Source organism: Rattus norvegicus, chromosome 8, assembly GCF_036323735.1.
Source record: "Rattus norvegicus strain BN/NHsdMcwi chromosome 8, GRCr8, whole genome shotgun sequence".
Classification (NCBI taxonomy): Eukaryota; Metazoa; Chordata; class Mammalia; order Rodentia; family Muridae; genus Rattus; species Rattus norvegicus.
In genome coordinates, this window is record NC_086026.1 from 81,926,860 (window position 1) to 81,948,239 (window position 21,380).

General features: G+C 36.2%; 1 protein-coding gene across 14 annotated transcripts in view; it reads left to right on the forward strand.

Annotated features, from left to right (window-relative positions):
• The window catches only part of Zfp280d (zinc finger protein 280D), an 89,087-nt gene that overhangs the window by 54,752 nt on the left and 12,955 nt on the right, over window positions 1–21,380 (forward strand). For 11 of the 14 annotated variants that reach the window (XM_017595664.3, XM_063265541.1, XM_008766290.4 and 8 more), the window contains 3 exons: window positions 6,164–6,226; window positions 9,950–10,068; window positions 10,216–10,252. In XM_017595664.3, coding sequence (XP_017451153.1) covers window positions 6,164–6,226; window positions 9,950–10,068; window positions 10,216–10,252 — 219 coding nt within the window. Of the gene's footprint in view, window positions 1–6,163; window positions 6,227–9,949; window positions 10,069–10,215; window positions 10,253–10,804; window positions 13,421–21,380 lie in introns of those variants that run through there. The other 3 variants (XM_039081514.2, XM_063265544.1, XM_008766289.3) reach the window with 2 other exon arrangements.

The following is a 21,380-nucleotide window of genomic DNA, read 5'->3' on the forward strand; positions in this document are numbered from 1 at the left end:
ACATGGCGCTGGCCTCCTCTTAGAAAATAAAAACTTTTCTCTCAACTCTTAGGATTACTAGTGGATTCTTGCCCATTACATTGGTTCGCCATCTGTTGTTGTAAAAATATAAAAAATAAAAATGTATTGTCTTTTATCTCGCTGGGTCTGCACTGCGGTGACCCAAGATATCTACTTGATATCTCTGAGGAAACACATTCCAACTCTGCCGCGGCAGCCCATCGTCTCCAGCCGCCACACACTTTCGTACACTCAAACCCTCACATAAAAACACACAACACAATAATCTTAGATCCAATTGATAAGATATAATTGCCCACTTAAACATACAAAGCTCAGTACCATCCATCGCTTAAGAACATTGATAACAACCTGTAAATACACAGAGCGAGATCTTTACGTCAGCCTCCATTGTCCTGCCATAATTTCTTGGCCTCTCCTCCTCCTCTCTTTCTTTGTATATTTCTTTAAGGCTGTTATGTTAGGAAGATTAGTTCCACACCTGATTTCTTTTATCTCAGCATGTTTTCTTTTTTTTAACTTTTTATTTAAAACAGGTGTTTCACTGTGTAGCCCCCATGACTACAATTTAAAATTCTCATGTCTCAGCCTGCCAAGTACTAGAATTACAGGTGTATGTCATTACATCTGGCTTAATTGCCTTTTTTCAATATGCAAAATTGTAGAATTTGTGCTTCAAATCTAGATAATACAAAAGCAATATAAATTCCTTTATTTATAACTAGGGGTCAGATAAGTTGACTTCAATATCTTTTTATTAGATATATTTCTTTTCTTACATTGCAACTTTACTTAAATTTCAAATTCCACTTTCCTGTGCATAAGCCTTCATTCCCTCCCCCTCCCCCATACGGGTATTCTCCCCATATGTTCCCCTTACTGCCCCACACATATTCCCCTGCACTGGGGGTCCAACCTCAGCAGGACCAAGGGCGTCCCCTTCCACTGGTGCCCCAACAAGGCTATTCTCTGCTACATACGCAGTTGGAGCCCTGGGTCAGTCCATGTACAGTCTTTCGGTAGTGGTTTAGTCCCTTGAAGCTCTGATTGGTTGGCATTGTTGTTTTTATGGGGTTGCAGTCTCCTTCAATTCTTTCAATACTAACTCTAAGTACCCCCAGGGGGGTCCTGTTCTCAGTTCAGTGGTTTGCTGCGCTAGCATTGACCTTTGTATTGGACATGCTCTGGATGTGTCTCTCAGGAGAGATCTATATCCAGTCCCTTTCAGCTTTTTTTTTTTTTGGAGCTGAGGACTGAACCCAGGGCCTTGAGCTTGCTAGGCAAGCGCTCTACCACTGAGCTAAATCCCCAACCCCTCAGCATGCATTTTTTATCTTCATCCATCTTAACTAGTTTTGGTGGCTGTGGGCCACATGTGGGGCAGGCTCTGAATGGCCATTCCTTCAGTAGCTGCTCTAAACTTTGCTTCCATATACCCTCCTATGGATATTTTTCCCCCTTTTAAGAAGGAGTGGGAGCATCCACATTTTGGTCATCCTTCTTGCTTTCTGTTATCTGTGGATTGCATCTTGGGTAATTCGAACTTTTGGGCTAATATCCACTTATCAATGAGTGCATACCAAGTGTGCTTTTCTGTGATTGGGTTACCTCACTCAGGATGATATTTTCTAGTTCATTCCATTTGCCTATGAATTTCATGAAGTCATTGTTTTTGACAGCTGAGTAATATTCCATTGTGTAGATTTACCACATTTTTTTGAATCCATTCCTCTGTTGAAGGGCCTCTGGGTTCTTTCCAACTTCTGACTATTATAAATAAGGCTTCTGGGGTTGGGGATTTAGCTCAGTGGTAGAGCGCTTGCCTATGAAGCGCAAGGCCCTGGGTTCGGTCCCCAGCTCCAAAAAAAAGAACCTAAATAAATAAATAAATAAGGCTTCTATGAACAGTGTGGAGCATGTGTCTTTGTTTTATGTTGGAGCGTCTTTTGGGTATATGCCCAGGAGAGGTATAGCTGGGTCCTCAGGTAGTGAAATGTCCAATTTTCTTTGGAACCACCAAACTGATTCCCAGGTGGTTGTACCAGTCTGCAGTCCCACCAACAATGGAGGAGTGTTCCTCTTTTTCCACATCCTCACCAGCATCTGCTGTCACCTGAGTTTTTGATATTAGCCATTCTGACTGGTGGGAGGTGGAATCTCAGGGTTGTTTTGATTTGCATTTCCCTGATGACTAAGGATGTTGAACATTTCTTTAGGTGCTTTTTGGCCATTCGATAATCCTCAGCTGGGGCACCGACATGAGAATGTTTTGTTTAACTCTGTACCCCATTTTTTAACAGGGTTATTTGGCTGTCCAGAGTCTAAATTCTTGAGTTCTTTGTATATTTTGGATATTAGCCCTCTATCAGTTGTAGGATTGGTAAAGATCTTTTCCCAATCTGTTGGTTGCTGTTTTGTCCTAATTGTCATTTGCCTTACAGAAGCTTTGTAGTTTTATGAGGTCCCATTTGTAGATTCTTGATCTTAGAACATAAGCCATTGGTGTTTTGTTCAAGGAGTCTTCCCCAGTGCCCATGTGTTCGAGACTTTTCACCACTTTTTCTTCTATTAGTTTGAGTGTATCTGGTTTGATGTGGAGGTCCTTGATGTACTTGGACTTAAGCTTTGTATTAAGCTTAAGCTTGGATGATAAGCATGGATCGATTTGCATTCTTCTACATGCTGACCTCCAGTTCAGCCAGCACCCTTTGTTGAAAATGCTATCTTCCATTGGATGGTTTTAGCTCCTTGGTCAAAGATCAAGTGACCATAGGTGTGTGGGTTAATTTCTGGGTCTTCAATTCTGTTCCACTGATCTATCTGCCTGCCTGTACTAATACCATACCATATAGTTGCATACTATTGCTCTGTAAAACTGCTTCAAGTCAGGGATGATGATTCCGCCAGAAGTTCTTTTATTGTTGAGTATAGTTTTCACTACCCTGGGTTTTTTTTATTCCAGATGAATTTGCCAATTGCTCTTTGTATCTCTGTAAAGAATTGAGTAGGAATTTTGATGGGGGTTGCATTGAATCTGTAGATTGCTTTTGGCAAAATGACCATCTTTACTATATTAATCCTGCCAATCCATGAGCATGGAAGATCTTTCCATCTTCTGAGAGCTTCCTCAATTTCTTTCTTCAGAGACTTGAAGTTCTTGTCATACAAATTTTTCACTTGCTTGGTTAAAGTCACACAAAGATATTTTATATTATTTGGGACTATTGTGAACTATTGTCATTTCCCTAATTTCTTTCTTAGCCTGTTCATCCTTTGAGTAGAGGAAGGCTACTGATTTATTTGAGTTAATTTTATACCCCGACATTTTGCTGAAGCTGTTTATCAGGTTAAGTAGTTCTCTGGTGGAACTTTTGGGGCTGCTTAAGTACACTATCATATCATCTGCATATAGTGATATTTTGATTTCTTCCCTTCCAATTTGTATCCCTTTGACCTCCTTTCATTGTCTGATTGCTCTGGCTGGGACTTCTCATACTATATTGAATAAGTAGGGAGAGAGTGGGCAGTCTTGTCTAGTCCCTGATTTTAGTGGGATTGATTCAAGTTTCTCTCCATTTAGTTTGATGTTAGTTAGCTACGGTTTGGTGTACATTGCTTTTACTATGTTTAGATATGGGCCTTGAATTCCTGATCTTTCTAGGACTTTTATCATGAAAGGGTGTTGAATTTTGTCAAATGTTTTCTCAGCATCTAATGAAATGATCATGTGGCTCTTATCTTTGAGTTTGTTTATATAGTGGATTACATTGATGGATTTTCGTATATTAAACCATCCCTCCATCCCTGGAATGAAGCCTACTTACTGATGATGGATGATTGTTTTGATGTGTTCTTGGATTCGGTTTGCAAGAATTTTATTGAATATTTTTTCGTCAATATTCATAAGGGAAATTGGTCTGAAGTTCTCTTTCGTTGTTGGGTCTTTGTGTGGTTTAGGTATAAGAGTAATTGTAGCTTCGTAGAAGAAACTTGGTAGTGCTTCATCTGTTTCTATTTTGTGGAATAGTTTGGATGGTATTGGTATGAGGTCTTTTATGAGGGTCTGATAGAATTCTGCACTAAACCCATCTGGACCTGGGCTCTTTTAGGTTGGGAGACCTTTAATAACTGCTTCTATTTCTTTAGGAGTTATGGGGTTGTTTAGTTGGTTTATTTGTTAACTGATTTAACTTTGGTACCTTGTATCTGCCTAGAAAATTGTCCACTTCCTCCAGATTTTCCAGTTTTGTTGAATATAGGCTTTTGTAGTAGGATCTGATGATTTTTTTAATTTTCTCAGATTCTGTTGTTATTTCTCCCTTTTCCTTTCTGATTTTGTTAATTTGGATACACTCTCTGTGTCCTCTGGTTAGTCTGGCTAAGAGTTTATCTATCTTGTTGATTTTCTGAAAGAACCAGCTTTTGGTTCTGTTGATTCTTTGTATAGTCCTTTTTCTTTCTACTTGGTTGATTTCAGCGCTGAGTTTGATTATTTCCTGCCTTCGACTCCTCTTGGGTTTATTTATTTTTGTTCTAGAGCTTTTAGGTGTGCTGTCAAAGTGCTGACATATGCCCTCTCCTGTTTCTTTTTGCAGGCACTCAGGGCTATGAGTTTTCCTCTTAGTACCGCTTTCATTGTGTCCCAAACGTTTGTCAATGTTGTATCTTCATTTTCATTAAATTCTAAGAACTTAAGACTTTCTAAGACTTTAAAGTGTAATTTTAGTCTTACTTTCCTTGTAAAGTAATAAAGCAAAAATGGTATTCTTGTTTGAAGAAAAATAAAATTTTATCTTTAAGGTAGTATTTGATTCATGTATTTTATGGAATCAGACAGTTGTAGACTGATTCTTCAAAGGAAACAATTATATATACAAATAATTTTGAGTCTTCTCAACTTCTTGTTGGTTGCAACGTCTTTATTCTTGTGATACCATTTTATGTATACATATTAATTGTTTACTAATACTTTCAAGTTGAAGAAATAACATTTGAACTCCTGAGAGTATGAAACCTTTGGAGAGTATTTTCTTAATTTGCAGCTAGCCATAGTAATCATTTTTCTGTGTTAAATATAATCATTTACCTGGGCTTGCATTATAAAACCCCACTGCCAGAAATGTATTCAGTGGGTTCATGTTAATCTGAGACGTCACATTTCTAAATATTCTGAAGTGATGCAAATACTGTTGTGTGTGACTTCCCTTTTAGAAATAACTGCTAGCCCAGCCCTGGCTTTCTAATATAACTTAAAAGGGAGTATATAACCTATGATCATATGGCTAAAAGTGACTTTTTCTGTTCTATGCTGAGGGAGGCATTGTTTTAATTTAAGACTCCTTATTTTCATTTTGTTTTAAAACTGCTGCTGATAATCTCAAACATTTGTATTAAAAGACTTTAAACATGTAAACTGTTACCTTTAGCTCAAGAAATAATTACTTCTGTATCATTTGAATTTTTGAAATTAATTTAAATCATTTAAATCCCTTCCCATTTATGTAAGCATGCTAAGACTACATTCATATTATAGTGAATATATATCATTAGCAGAATTTTAAATTTGTTTTTGATACTTAATAGATAAAAATTTATTTTAATTGTTTGTACTTTTTATGTAATGATGAGGTATTGATCATGAATATGCTTAGGGAAATAGATGTCAATAGAGAATATAAAAAAAGATAAGACTTTCAGAATATTAGGATTCATGTGACAGTTTACAACCAGTGTAACTTCTGTTCCAGGGGACTTAGTGTCTTCTTCTGACCTCTATGGGCACCATGTACACAACACACACACACACATTGGTGCACAGACATACATATAGACAAAATGTTCATATACATAAATAAATTTATAACAAAACAATGGAAGGATACAATCACAGACGGTGGTACATACTTTTAGTTCCAGCTACTCACAGGTTGAGGTGAGAGGCCTCCTTAGCCCTATTTTTGATCCCTTTTTTAGAAGGAAGTGGAGGATTATAATGAATTAAATAGAAATGAAAATATTCTCATCCTTATATTTTGTTTTAAAACGAAACTTAAGTATAGACTTTAAATGTTTTTATAAATCATTGTGATTTGCTGTCCACTTAAAGTATTGTGTTAAATGCATATCATTTTTATCTTTCCAGCTTTCACAGTAACCGTCCAAGTAAAAGATATTGTATATTTAAGAAGCATTCAGAAAATCTCAGGTAAAAAAGTGATTTTTGTAAAATCTTTCAAAATTGTAAAAAAGTTATAATTTATATTTTTCTCGTGTGATATCTTTATTGAGCTAGAATACACATAATGTGTTGGTTACTTTTTTTGTTGCTATAAGTAAATGACACATAACTTTAGGAAGGAAGAAGAGTTTATTTTGGCTCAATTCAAGGGTACTCTGTTGTGGTTGGGAAGTCACTTGCCTGGTCACATTGTGTCAGTACTCAGGAAGCAGAGTCATGAATTCTGTCACTTAGCTCCCTTTCTGTTTTTATATTCTGTCCAAGACTCCCAACGTGTAGACTGGTATACTTACCTTTAGACTGGGTCTTCCCTGCTCAGTCAGCCTAGAAACTTCCTCACAGACATGAGGGAGGTTCGTTTCTTAAATCCCTTTGATTAGTAATCAGGATTAACAATTATACACACTGTGTTCTTTATTGTCTTTAAAATGTAATCTTGGTAAGTTTTAGTATGTTCAGTTGTGCATCAGTCATCATAGTATGTGTACATTTTCTGTACTTAAAAAAATAATTCCATTTATTAGTAATCATTCCCACTTCCTTTCCTACCCCCGCCCCCGCCCCCACCCATGCATATAGAGCAGCCCATTTTGAGTGTTTTGAGAATAAATGGGATGATATTCTATGTGTTCCTTAGTCACTGCCTATGGCTCATCTATGATGAGTAATGGTATTATAACTTATTTAAATTGATTAATACTATGTTTTACTTTATGCAAATACTATAGTTTATCCATTTTGATAATTTTAATTTTGAGGTCAAAATAAATAATGCTGCTATGAACATCTTTATTACTATTTTTTACAAACATATATTTCTCTTTTGTATGTAATTAAGATTAAGTTTGCTTGGTTGAATTCTAACTCCCTGTTATTCCTGTAAGATACTGAATGACTATTTTTCATCGTAGTGCCATGATTTTGCATACTCACTTGTACTGTGTAGGAATTTCTGCATCTTTTCTAGTGTGTGTTACTTGTTTTTTTATTTCAGGCATTCTATATGTGATCTTAGCCATAAGGCCAAGAAGTGACATTGTAGACATTTTAACATATACAAAATCCTTTCATTGTGGCTTGCTGTGACTTTTTTAGTTTAACTAATGACAGTGTGCCAATTGGTTGCTTCTGACTAGGTGTTACAGGGTCGTGTTACTATCATTGTATATGAGAGGTATGTCATAGTACTCATGGTACATTCACTGTAGTAGTGACAGTTGGGGCCCAGATGAAATACATGACCATTGACAATACATGACAAAAATAAAGCCTTCAAATATTTGAATATTGCAGTCTTCTATGATTAATAGGATGTAAATAATGTTATAAGGTTTTTATTATGTGTTATTGTGTGTGTTTACATGTGTCCCCATGCTGTAGCACATATGTAGATTTCATAGGACAGCCTATAGAAGTTGATTCTTTCCTTCTGTTGTGGTTTCTGGGGGTTGAACATAGGTCAGCATCTCTGCTTAGCTAATGCTTGCACTTGTAGAAACTATGTCATCTACCTACTTCAGTTTTGAAGTACATATAAGCCACTGGAATGGTTTAGGTCAACATATAGTCTTTTCTTACTAAAATACTGAAGGAGGTTGTGTTCATCTTTTATATGAGCTGAGTGTTGTAGGTGAATCAGCCACATAGCTTGGAACTATCAAGTAGTTAGGACTAATCTTGTGAGAATATGAATTAATGCACTGGATATGGACTTTATTTCAAACCTAATTCTGACCCTTACAAGGTTTGTCTTTAGTAGAGTAATTAAGCTCATTGTAGCTAAAGGGATGCTAACTATAGCATCTACTTTCAATTATTGTAAGATTTAGATGAGATGATGAGATAGTCTGAAACCAGCTATATAAAGAGTACTCTACTACTGTTATTGTGAAGTGCTTAATAGCAACTGTTTTAAGAAAGCAGAAAATCAGAGACTAGTTGGAGCCTCAGAATCAGGTGAAATGACATTAAAAAAAAAGACTAGCCAAGAGGAAACTTATTTGGGAACTTTTAGTTTGCTTTACTTATACAGCTTTAGGTAGAAATACACAGTATGTTAGAGTTTCAGGGGGAGATAGTATGAGATAGCCTAATTTTGATTATAAATTTAAAATTTGTAATTATCACATCCAAAAAATTAGTACTTTGTTATGTGTATGGATATTTTACCCTCCTATATATCATACATGTACCGTGTTTCATGCTTGATGCATGTAGTTGGCAGAAGATGCTGTCTGCGGCTTTGAAACGGGTTTTATAGGTGGTTGTGAGCCTCCATATTCCATATGGGTATTAGGTATTTAATCTAGATCCTCCAGAAGAGCAACCAGTATTCTTGCTGAGCTATCTCTCCTGCCCCTACTTTCACATTCTTTTACTCTAAATTTTAGTTTATTTGTTTTCCAAGACAGGGTTTCTCTGTAGTGATGGCTATTCTGGAACTTGCTTTGAAGACCACACTGACCTCACATTCAGATGCACCTGCGTCTGTCTCTTAAGGGCTGAGACTAAAGGCTTGCGTGGCCATGCCTTGCTAATTTCTCATATTTATAAAACATCGTGCTGGGGTGAACTTCAAACATGCATATTTTGTTGTTAATATGACAATAGCAATGCTCACATTGCATGACAATTTTTTTTAACCCTAAGAAAAATAATTTGTTAAAGAGATTCTAAAGACTCCTACAGTCCCCTCAAAGAATTGCAGCCAGAACTAATAAGAGAAACAAAGTCATTGGAACCTACTTTAGTCTTCTTTAGATTGACATACCTCAGTACGTCTTCCTTTCTCTGGACCTGAATTTTTTTTACCTTTTCTCCAGCATACGAACTTTCCCTATTAAAGTCCCAAATGTAACATTTGAAACCTTCACATTTTCAAAATCAAGAAATTTGATTATAAATTTAAAATTTGTAATTATCACATATTTCATTTAAGAACTACTGCAATCAAGCTTTGGAAAAAAGTAGTTTACCCCCTGGCAGACAGGCAGAGGGACTAATTAGTGATGCTGCCTTGTTGAGATACTCGGGCGTGCAGATTCCAGCATGTTATTAGCTACTTTATGTAATTCAGCATTAGGACAGCACCATTTGTGATGAGAGCCTTAACACTAGCATGTACTGATTGTAGCTGTCATGTGATCCATCTTTGGAACCTTTACATTGTTCAGATTCTTTGACTACATGAAAGCCTTGACTGTAGATTCCATTGGAATGCGGACTATACTTGTCATTTGATCACCCTTATGTTCATAACACCTAGCGGTGTGGTATATAAAGAGAGCCTTATTGAGTATATATGAAGTAAATGAATGCCATAGCCTCACTTTTTAATGGCAGAGGAACATTGTGGCTTGCCTACATTAATGCAAGCTCATGGCAGAACTAAGACCAGTGTTTGACTCCTTGCTTTTTTCAACGGACACAAGGAGTGAATGTTCTTAAAACATTACTCTTTGGGGAGGAAGTACTAGGAATGAAGTATTCTAGGTTGTGCTCTACTGCTAAGCTTTTCCCTTGTCTTTGAAACATAAATATTTTATGTACATAATTTAGACATGGCTATGCCATTTTCAACTTTTATAGCAAAGCGGTAAAGTTATAACACAAAACATGAAAAAAGAGTATTGAACCTAAGTATAGTTTATAAAAAATGAAAAACCTTTTCTTTCTTTCTTTTTTAAATAGGGGCATTTCTCTAGTGTGCCTTAATTGTGATTTCCTAACTGACGTTTCTGGCTTAGATAATATGGCCACACACTTAAGTCAACATGAAACTCATACTTGCCAAGTTCTAGTAGAGAAAGGTACGTATACATAACTGCTGTTTCAGATATTTTGTATTAATCGTTATTTTTGGAAAGCCAAAATATGGTTTCTTTACTAAGTCATCTTATTTCACTAATCATTGTTCATATGCTTATGTAAATATGAAACTTTTCTTCTGATTTCAGTTTCTGTTTGTATCCCAACTTCTGAACGTCTTTCTGAGTAAGTGTAATATTTATTAACTGAATTTTTCTTCGGTGGATTTTAGCACGATTGCATTAAGTGTGCCTTTAATAAAAGTGAAAATACTGGTCTTGTTTTTATTTTTAAGCTGCTTGTTGAAATAGGTTCCTGCTCTGTGAAGCTCATGACTTGGTGCAAGAGAAGTTGGATTTTCCTAAATTCAAAGTTCTGAGATGTTACTTACACATAGGCAGTCACACAAGTCCATGATACCAGGGCTCATTTCAGCTTGCGCATGCGTCTCGATTCCTGTTCTGCCTCATCTTTGTGTCAGAGTCACGTGTCTTAACATACCTTTTCCTTGCCTCCACTTGTCTCTCTAAAAATAACTTTTATTACTGTGGTCTTTGCTTAAAATAATTTGTTTTTTCTGCTGTTCTTGCCTACAAAGTAATATATACCAAATACTAAAGCTGTTTATCTGTTTGTTTGTCTTCTCTCTTCATACCTTATGCCTTGTGTTTTTAGGCCAGATGGTTGTCTTTTTCCTCATTTGTTGTCTGTCATTGTGCTATTTTTCTTATTTTTCAGATGCAGAAGCAGCTCAGAGATTTCAAAACATGTCCAGGGTGTACCTGGACAGTGTCCCCTTCGATGGACACAAGTGCTGCCTGTTTTCTCTTTCCCAGGAATGAGAGTGAACTGACTATGGGACCTTCCTCTAGATTCTGGCCTCCCATCAGGCTGAGGCTGATCTGTCCAGAAACAGCTTCAAGGCCCACAAAACTAAGCTTAGTTTCCATTGGTGGCTTTGGCTCTTATTTCTTAAGCTTATGGGCAGTTGTGAACAAGAAAAGCCCATCAAATCAATGCTTTGATACCCAAATTAAGATTTAGTCATTTTGGCTGCTGCTCTTAAATGTTCTTCAAGCACAAAGGCAGTCCAGGACATCTAGACACCCTGGTTACTGAGAGATAATGGCTTGTGTCTAGTTCTCAGACAACAGTTTTCATTGACATGTTCTAAAAATGCAGTTGTTTTTACTGTCATTCAATATAAAATGTCCGATATTAACTATAATTTTAATAAAATTCTCAGATTCTTATATTTTTAAATTTTACATCTGATAGCTTCATCTTCTGTTCTCTGAATTATTGATGTCTGGTTTTTCTATTTTTTAACACTTTAATGTTTGTTTCATTTTTGTCAAGAATCTCAAGAGTTCACGTAGGCTACCTGTTTGTAGCTTTTAAATTTAGGTGTTGCTTACACCATTATGTCCTCTGTCTCTATTTGAGGACTATTAATCTATGTAATTGTGAATTTTCGGGTATAACAAACTGATGAGACTTCTTGGAGATTCTAAAAACAAGTTTTAAAGTAACATTTAATTGACATGGAAGCTCTAATGAGTCATTAATACTTCTTTGGGTAAAAATAATATTAGATATACAATGTAACCAATAATATTCTAGCTCCTACTTACATATTAAACTTGTCACTTTTTTGTTAGCTACATTAAATACAAATAAATTATTTTGATCTATTATTTTAATAGATCTTTGTTTCAGAAATTATTTTGTAATGAATAGTTTTTTATAAAACTATATTTTATCCTGTATGTAGGAACATTGCTCAACTGCTGTAAGGTGTCAGGTTGATTGACATGTCTATTGAGAATACATCCATTTAGGACATCTGTGTTCTCCTCAGCCCAACGAGAAGGCCTCTGTTCTTGCAGCACTGATTCTAGAATTTTGGAGATGAACAAAGTGCTTTTTATGATCTTAACAGTCAGGTCAGCAGTCTCTGAAGTTAGAGTTTAATCCTATGTTTCTTGCATCTTAAAAATATTTATTTACCCACCCCATTATCACAACTTCATTTCTGCTTTTGGGGCATAGATAAAGCCATTTTCAGATGATCACTTCTTGGTTTTTTTGGTTTTGTTTTGTTTTGTGTTCCTTGCAATTAACAAGAAAAAAAGAGGTTAAATCCATTAGTTTTAAACTTCTTAACAATTTTGGACTATATCTGAAAGAATTTCTAAAATCCTTCATAACAGCTTGATACTTTTAGTGAACTTGATACACTGGTCTTTACAATTTTCTGTACTTTATAATTTATTTTAAAAGTTAACCAGGAAAAAAAGTTTGTTTGGTTGTTTGTTTTTCCATTGTTAACATCAGTTCTCTGTTCATTCTGAGATTAGAGAGTCTGCCCCCTTGGTCACACTTGAATGTGTACATCCTGCCGCTGTTTCACAGAACTGGGTTTAAAATGTGACCAAGTTCGCTTCTGTATTTGCTTGTTTTCTTTCTTGTTTTTATTCATTTTTTTAAATTTTATTTTAAATGAAACAGTCTTGATATATAAGTCTAACCTGTATTTACCATTAAGTTTAAAAATCAGTTTATGGACTGGTCACATAAAGCCATCATGCCTATGAGCTTTTGAGTTACAGAGGAATAATTATATAGTTTGTATACTTTGAATCCATTGCCCCTTTGAAATTTGTATGTCTTTGGACTCTTAACTTTTTTGGAGTAGCATCATATCTCTTGGACCTCATTTTTCATTCATATTATTTATTGAACATGTACTTTATGCCTGGCTCTGTTCTATGTGCTTAGAAGACATAGCCTGGAATTGCTGTCCTTACAGAATTTACACTGGAGTGATAAAACAGACATTTAAAAGTAAAGTAAACCACATGCTAGAGTGTGGTCAATATTAGAAAAAATATGAAGTAGGAAAAAGGAATAAATACAAAGTAGGATTTAGAAGGGTGGGGTACCATTTTATTTTTGGTGATCAGAAAAGACCCTACTGAGAGACGACATTCGAGTAAAGACCCAATGCGGGTCTGGGCACTCGCCTGCTTATGCCTAAGGGTCTTTTTTTTTTCCTTAAGAGGAGTTGGATTCAGAGTCTGACATATCACTCTTCCCAAAAATACCAACAAATGCTCGATGAACATTGAGAAACTAAATGCCCACTTTATTTGGACCAGTTTAATGCTGTATGTACTCTAATAAATGGTATCCTCGTATATACAAATAAAAGGTGACAGGCTCCATATCTGTATTGTTTAATTAATCTCCAAAATTTATATATTGTCTGAGGGAATATCTTTCTAGGGTCAAATCAAGGAAATACAAGTTAAAGTTAGCTTTGTGTGGTGGCACACACTCTTAGTCCCAGCACTTGGAAGAAAAAGACAAATAGATCTCCCTGAGTTCCAGGCCAACTATATAATGAGTTCAAGGCGGTGTAGATCTACACAGTGACAGCTTATCTCAGAAAGTAATGAACGAGAAAGGTAGGAAGAATTCATTAATGGGATGTTTTTAATTCTATATATGAATGTCTTAAGGAATATTGACCTACTTTCAATATTTATTTCATATTAATCTCTAAATTTTTATTATTTATTATTAAAATCTAATAAATCATGTAAAATCCTAATATATAAATATATCATTTTTCTTAATTGGATCTAAAAAAATAAATCATATAAGTAGTTAGCTTCAGATTCCTAGAAAATGCTCCTGAATTGCATATAAGGTATAGTATATAATTAAGTGTTAGCAAGTACATGTGTGTGCTCCCATTTATTAGAAAAATATGATATCCTTGTATTTATAAAATCAAAGTAGTGCATAACAGAGGCAAACCAATTATCAGCTTTTTCTGCCTCTTTAGGCACAAAGGATGCTTTTATGCAAGATCATGGTTACCTTAACATCCCTTTGAGACTTATCATTCTAGACTTTATACCATATATTTAAATTTTTCTTTAATTTTTTTATTTTATAAAGTTCTACTTCTTCCCTAAATGGCTTCCTGATTTGACACCTAGAACCACATTAAACTTTCTCAGACACTTAAACTGCTTCTATGAAAGCATTTTAGTAGATTGTAGAGTTTGGAGTTCCTACTTTTTTTTCTAAATGTAAGTGGCTCTGGTTAGTTACCTGACCTCTACCCCAATTCCTCATCCTCACAGTGTAAATCACGGAAGAACCTGTTTACAGAGATTGAAGGAATTAAAGGAATTGCTTATGGTCTCTGAACATACATAGCAGGAGACAGTATGAAAGGGACCATGTGATAATTACTATTGTTAAGTCAACACCCATGGTTTTAGGTCAGCCCTCATTTTACTGAAAATGAATCTCCCTGATTTTTAACCCATTTTTTATTCTAGCCCACCCATATCATTTCAAAAACTTTTGCTTCTAATTCTCTTTTTTAAACCTGTATACAAAGTTAGTGTTGTAGAATATTAGTCATACCATTAGACTTTGGTATTTAAGTGCACTGTATTATATTTTGAGGAAATATTTATGTTCTAGGTTCATTTTAGATATTTAAATTTTAATCACAATTTTCCACTACTTTTTACTTCCTTGTACTTGACTACTTTATGACCCATCTCATACTTCCAATGCACTTGCGATTTTGAGATCCTTCTAAAGCCCTACTCTTACCAGATTGGTATTTGACTAGCTAGAGAGGCTTACTGTTCCTTTCTGTACCTTTGAAATATGATATCCTAGCGATCTTAATCTTCCACACTGAAAATCTGTTTATCTGCATCACTGTGATGGATGGTGCTATGAAGGAATGCATGCCTGAAATAAAGCAGACAGGCATAGGCATGGATCCTAGTTAAATAGTCTGTAGCTTCAGTAAAATTTAACCCTCGCTAAGCCTCAGGTTTCTCATCACTAAAAAAAACAGTAATTCTTTATAGGACAGCTATAAACAAATAGAAACCATGTATGGAAACCAGTGGGTCATGTCACTAATTCAAAAAATATACCTTAACATTTAATTATTTGGTACTGGAGAAATTAGCCACTTAGTAAATGTACATTGTTGCCACGGCTACCTCTGCTGCTGCTGTTTGTGCTTCTTCTGCTGCTGCTGCTGCTGTTGCTGTTATTTCTTGATGACAGGAGACCCTGCTGACTGGATGTCTGTGGAATCTCATGGCTGAGAGTTTTAGTGACAGTCCATCTGTACTTTTGACTTACAGTTCAGTGCTACAATATACTCTTCTCAGCTACTGGGTAATGAGCATCACAGTACTTTAAGTAGATATTGTACAGTTTTCTAAAGCCAGAGTGAGCATGATTCCGCTTTATCTGATGACTATAGACCAGTTCTGCCTTAATGAAAACTAGTACAGAACTGTCTGCTTAGAAGGACATTAGTGCTTTTGAGTTGACATTTTCTTCCTTTAAGACCTTTTTATTAGTTGACATCAAGTAGGCATTTCCAAAACTCTGTAGCTGCATATCTAACCCAAGCTTTTGAATGTATAATCGTACAGGTTAGCAGTATCTTTATTCTATAGAATACAGAAGTAATCTTCAAAAGTAGCACATGTTTCTCTAGTTTTAGGGCACATTGAACTCAGCCATGAAATTGCTGTTGTTTCCCCTTTTCTCTGTCTCCTCATCCTGTGTTCTCTAGTGTGGCTATATAGACTCACTGTATAAAACAGAGCTGACGCCAATTATTATTTTATTTTCTGAGATGCTTGTCCATGCTGAAAAATGAGACTGGAAGGATCATTCTTACCCAGTGTGGTGGTGCATGCTTTTAATCCTAGCACTTGGGAGACAGGCAGGCAGACCTGTGAGTTTGAGGCCAGCGTTGTCTACTTAGTGAGTTCCAGCAATACAGGACTACATAGTAAGATTCTTCCTCAAAAAAGGAAAAAGGAAGGAAGTCTTTAGCCTTCTTCATGACAGGAGAATCCATGATAAATACGTTATTTATAGCTCAAGCTTATGAAGAGAGTCTAGTTCACTGAATAAAATATCCTATGAAATACCTTTTGAAATAGTTTTCAGTGTTTACTTCGTTCTCTGTTTGATTACCAAACCTTTGCTAAGCAAAGACCCCACTTTCATACTGCTGTGGTAAATTAGGTTGAAAATTGTCTTTGTTTTATAGAGTTAAATTATGCAAAATGCATTTATAGTTATAAATACATTTATTATTCTTTATTAACCCCTTGAATTTAAAGACTAGTAGAACAATGGAATACTACTCAGCTATCAAAAACAATGACTTTACGAAATTCATAGGCAAATGGATGGAACTGGAAAATATCATCCTGAGTGAGGTAACCCAATCACAGAAAAACACACATGGTATGCACTCATTGTTAAGTGGATAGTAGCCCAAATGCTTGAATTACCCTAGATGCACAGAACACATGAAACTCAAGAAGGATGACCAAAATGTGAATGCTCCACTCCTTCTTTAAAAGGGGAACAAGAATACCCTTGGGAGGGAATAGGGAGGCAAAGTTTAGAACAGAGGCTGAAGGAACACCCATTCAGAGCCTGCCCCACATGTGGCCCATACATTTACTGTCACCAAACTAGATAAGATGGATGAAGCAAAGAAGTGCAGGCTGACAGGAACCGAATGTAGATCTCTCCTGAGAGACACAGCCAGAATACAGTAAATACATAGGCAAATGCCAGCAGCAAACCACTGAACTGAGAACAGGACCCCCGTTGAAGGAATCAGGGAAAGGACTGAAAGAGCTTGAAGGGGCTCGAGACCCCATATGAACAACAATGCCAACCAACCAGGACTTCCAGGGACTAAGCCAATACCTAAAGACTATACATGGACTGACCCTGGGCTCCAACCTCATAGGTAGCAATGAATAGCCTACTAAGAGCACCAGTGGAAGGGGAAGTCCTTGGTCCTGCCAAGACTGAACCCCCAGTGAATGTGATTGTTGAGGGGAGGGCGGTAATGGGGGGAGGATGGGGAGGGGAACACCCATAGAGAAGGGGAAGGGGAGGGGTTAGGGGGATGTTGGCCCGGAAACTGGGAAAGGGGATAACAATCGAAATGTAAATAAGAAATATCCAAGTTAATAAAGATGGAGGGGAAAATAGAGAAAATATGAAAAAAAATAGAGACTAGTAGAGAGAAATGAAAATCAAACTGAGTTTTCTTGAATTCCTCCATCTAATTTTTCAATACTGAGTACTGACTTTTATGCTTAGCATCAGTGGTACTCAGTAGCTGTTTCGTGATCCAATGCAGGTAACTTCCTGTATCCTCATGACACTGATACTAGTTACCCATCTTTTATACACAAGATTGCCAGGAATTGGAATTGTAAATATTATTGAAGAGTATGGTCTGTGTCCCTAAGGTAATATAGAAAAGGGGGCCAGAACAGTAAAACAGGTAGTCTACACCGAAATCATGTTCCTCACAGGGATACATAATCAGCTGATTCCATATGACTTTTGTATAATACTGCATCAAAAGAAATCCAAAGTGAAATGCCATTTTTTACACCACTGTCAACTAAATCAGTAGTCATTTTTATGTGTGAAATAGTAAATAAACTTTTATTGTTGGAGGCAACTTTTTTCTTAAACCTTACATTTGAAAATATAAATAAAAGCACTCACTGAATCTTTGAGTGTGTTGAATAGTATGTAAGGACCTAGTTCATTGTTTCTTGTTAATTTCTGACCTCAGTTGGAGGTGAATTTCTAGACCTTGTCATAATCTAAGTTGTGGAGTCTAAATGTCATATTTATTTCATATCCCTAAATTAGGATGGGATAAAAAGAAAGCTAGGCTGATTTGTGACACATTCATTTGGGGTTCTGTCCTTCTGTGAACCTCTCTATGGTGACTGTGGTATGAAATACTAGATCTTAGGGCTTTATGGGAAATTTCATGTGATAGGTATGAAATGTGCATGAAGCTAAAATGGTTTCTGTCAGCTTAGACTTTTTCCATGGCTTACTGTAATGAGCAGGGAAGAGTGAAAGACCAAGTGAAATGGAAAGATAAATTAATTTTCTTATAGTTAATCCATTTTAGGCAATCTACCAGTCTCTACCATTGATTTTGATTGATCTTCCCTAAGACTAGCCTTTTATCTATAGTATGAAATGATCTATTCATCTCAACATGAGGGTTTGATTTGATCATCTAAAGCTAGATGATCCATTGATCCATTGATAAGGACATTCTTTCAGCCTTCTGATACAGGACTTCATTATAGGTGATAAATCAAGAATGGGATTCCGTAGAGAGAGAAAGAGAGAGAGAGAGAGAGTGAGTGTGTGTGTGTGTGTGTGTGTGTGTGTGTGTGTGTGTGTGTGTGTGTGTGTTGGTAGTCTAATTTTTGTTATATTTTTGTGCACATTTTGTTTGTTCCTTATCTGTCACTTTAAAAAAAAATCTAAAATGATATTTCTGCTCCTTAACATGTATTTATTTCTGTGCTAGAGGTCAAACCTAGAGTTTGGAATATGCTGGCTACCTGTCCAGCCTTTTTTCTAGTCAAGTACTAGAGTCATACCCCTACCACTGAGCCTCTAGCCCAGCACATGTTAGAGAAAGTGACTGACCACTGACCCATGTTCCCAGCCTACTGGATAGCTGAGGTGATGGTCTAGCGTTAGAAGCCGAATACTTTGCCATAGGTCCTGTAACTGTTAAGTAGATAATCTCAATTTTAGTTTTGACAATCTATCTTAGAAGTAAAACTGCTATGTATTGTTGTTTCTTTGGTTGTATCTATGATTTTAGGTGCAATTCTTCCTGCCTTAGTTGATTAGCCAAGAACTGGATAAGACCCAGCTTCTCTTCCAACAGAAGGGCAAGTGATAAGTGAAACATTTATAGCACTGGGACAATAATCTCTGAGCCTCCCCACCCGTGTGTAGGGCATCATTTCTGATACATGGCAACAAAACATTAGAGCAAAGAGTCAAAGTCTTTTAGCAAGATTAACCTGACAGTCACCCTCATGTTTTAGGGTCAAAAACACTTCGATGCAGAGAAAATTTCCTCTTTCCTGACGTAATAAGAGAGCCTAATTAACAGGAAAAGGAACTGTTGAGAATCAGTTCAGTAGGAGTGTGCTGTGCAGGCCGTGTGCTTAATCTGCTTCTGTGGCTTTGCAGCTTTCTCACTTTAATGTTTTAGGCCACAGATTCTCTCACTGTACGATAAGGGCAGTCATATAGTGAAATCTTTGGACTCCATTGCAATATACTGTATCTCTGAATTTAATTATCAGCTGATTGGAAAACTAAGAAAAATAGGAGCATCTTGTACTGGGTGTTGATTCCAAAGTTGCCTGGATAGAAACAATGCGGGGAGTGGTTGGTGCCTACACATTATGGTTCTGCAGGCGTCTCTCCCTGTGCTGTAAACTGACTTATCATCTGCAGAAACCGCCCATACCCGCTGAGATTCTTGTTTAGTTAATTAATGTCTCTGACGTTGTTTTGACTAGTCCAGGCAGACTTTTATTTGTGGATTGTGTTTCTTTCTCCTCATATATCTTCATCTGGTAGACAAATTTTCTTGTTTCCAATTTACTTGTTGTGTTGTAAACTTTTAGGTTTAGTTTGGACATTTAACCGTCATGGTCTTCCCTGAAGTGAGTGACTACTGTTTTACTTATGTTCTTTCTGCTCATATGTTTCTGGCAGCTGAGTCTGTACTGCTTCAGTCGTATCACTGCTATTGTGTTTCACAGCATTTTTATTTAATATTTTTCCCTTCTGTTTTGGGTTAGCGTTTCTTTGCTAACCTCTATTCCTCCTGAAGAGCCAAGTTTCATTGTGCTCTCTGCTGTCCCTTTCTTGTCTCCTGATTATGGTGGCTTGTGCCTTTAAGAAGCCATTGTACCATATAGATGTTTCTTTCCGAAATATTTATTTCAATAGCGATCCTTGACAATGACCTCCTCAAGAGGAGAGCCTGATTCTTTGGACAAGAATTCTTAGCACACAGTTCATGTACAATATGGTAAATGTCTAGCTAAGGCATCTAGTCTATCCATCAATCTGTTGACATATCACAGAGAAAATAGTCAGAAGGATATTCTTGAGTTCACTCGTCTTTCATAGTCTGCTGCTGTCCTTTTTAGTCCTATCTGAAGTGGTTCACATTACTACTGAGGTGTATTGCTCTTTGCTTCTAACTTGTTTGGAATCTGAGTTCAGTTCTCTCATGCTTGGGCAAAAGCACCTTACCCACTGAGCCATCTCCACAGCCCTCTTTGAGCAAAATTCCTTCCATTGAAATTTACATTTATAAAACTAGAATGTGGGACACCTAAAATGAACTTGAGTATTTTTGTCCTTGTAGGTCCCTTCCCTTGCCTCAGCATGTTTATAATATAAAATTATACTATACTATACTATACTATACTATACTATACTATATACTATATAGTATAATTAGATTATACTATAATTGAACACAGTGTTCACATCATGTGTAGACTTGTGTTGCGCACACAATCTGCAAAAAATGATCCATGCATTTCATTGAAACTGTACAGAAAAGGGGGTTAACCTATAGAAATTGTTTTTCAGTCATTTTATGTATGTGAGTACACTAGCTATCTTCAGACACACCAGAAGAGGGCATCTGATCCCATTGTAGTTGGTTGTGAGCCACCATGTGATTACTGGGAATTGAACTCAGGACCTCTGGAAAAACAACCAGTGCTCTTAACTGCTGAGCCATCTCTCCAGCCCTAACCTATAGAAATTTATCAGAGATCTATTTTAGCAGGTTTCCATGAGGAAATAGTAATAATAATTACTTATTTTCAAATCATGTTGAAATTAACACTTCTGATCTTTGGAGTGAAATCTTTGTGTTTGTTTGGAATAGTACACTACATTTTGTTAAAAAAACACAGTACTCACTTACAGTTGAGCCATGTAATTGGCTAGTAACAGGTCATTAGGTCAGAACTTTGAGCTTAGGAAAGTGACTACATCTCAAATTACAACTATTTCAGCAAGTATCTTTAATATATTTAATTTAGGTAATAATTCTTTTTCTTTTCCATAAGTATGAGTAATAAAATAGTATGTGTATTTAAGTTTATGAATCTTAACATATGCTTTGTTGTTATAAAATCATAGTATACTTTTCATTGATAAGCTTATAATTATGGAATTTACGGTAAACATTTCTAATCTATTTTAAAATTGTTTTTCTGAATCCTAATGATTATTGAATTTTTGTCCTATAAAGAGACTGCTAGTATGGTAAATGCACAAAGCAGGTGTGAGATATAAGCCTCTTAGAGCAAGTTGTTTTACTAGTTTCCTAGTCTCTTAGCTAGTA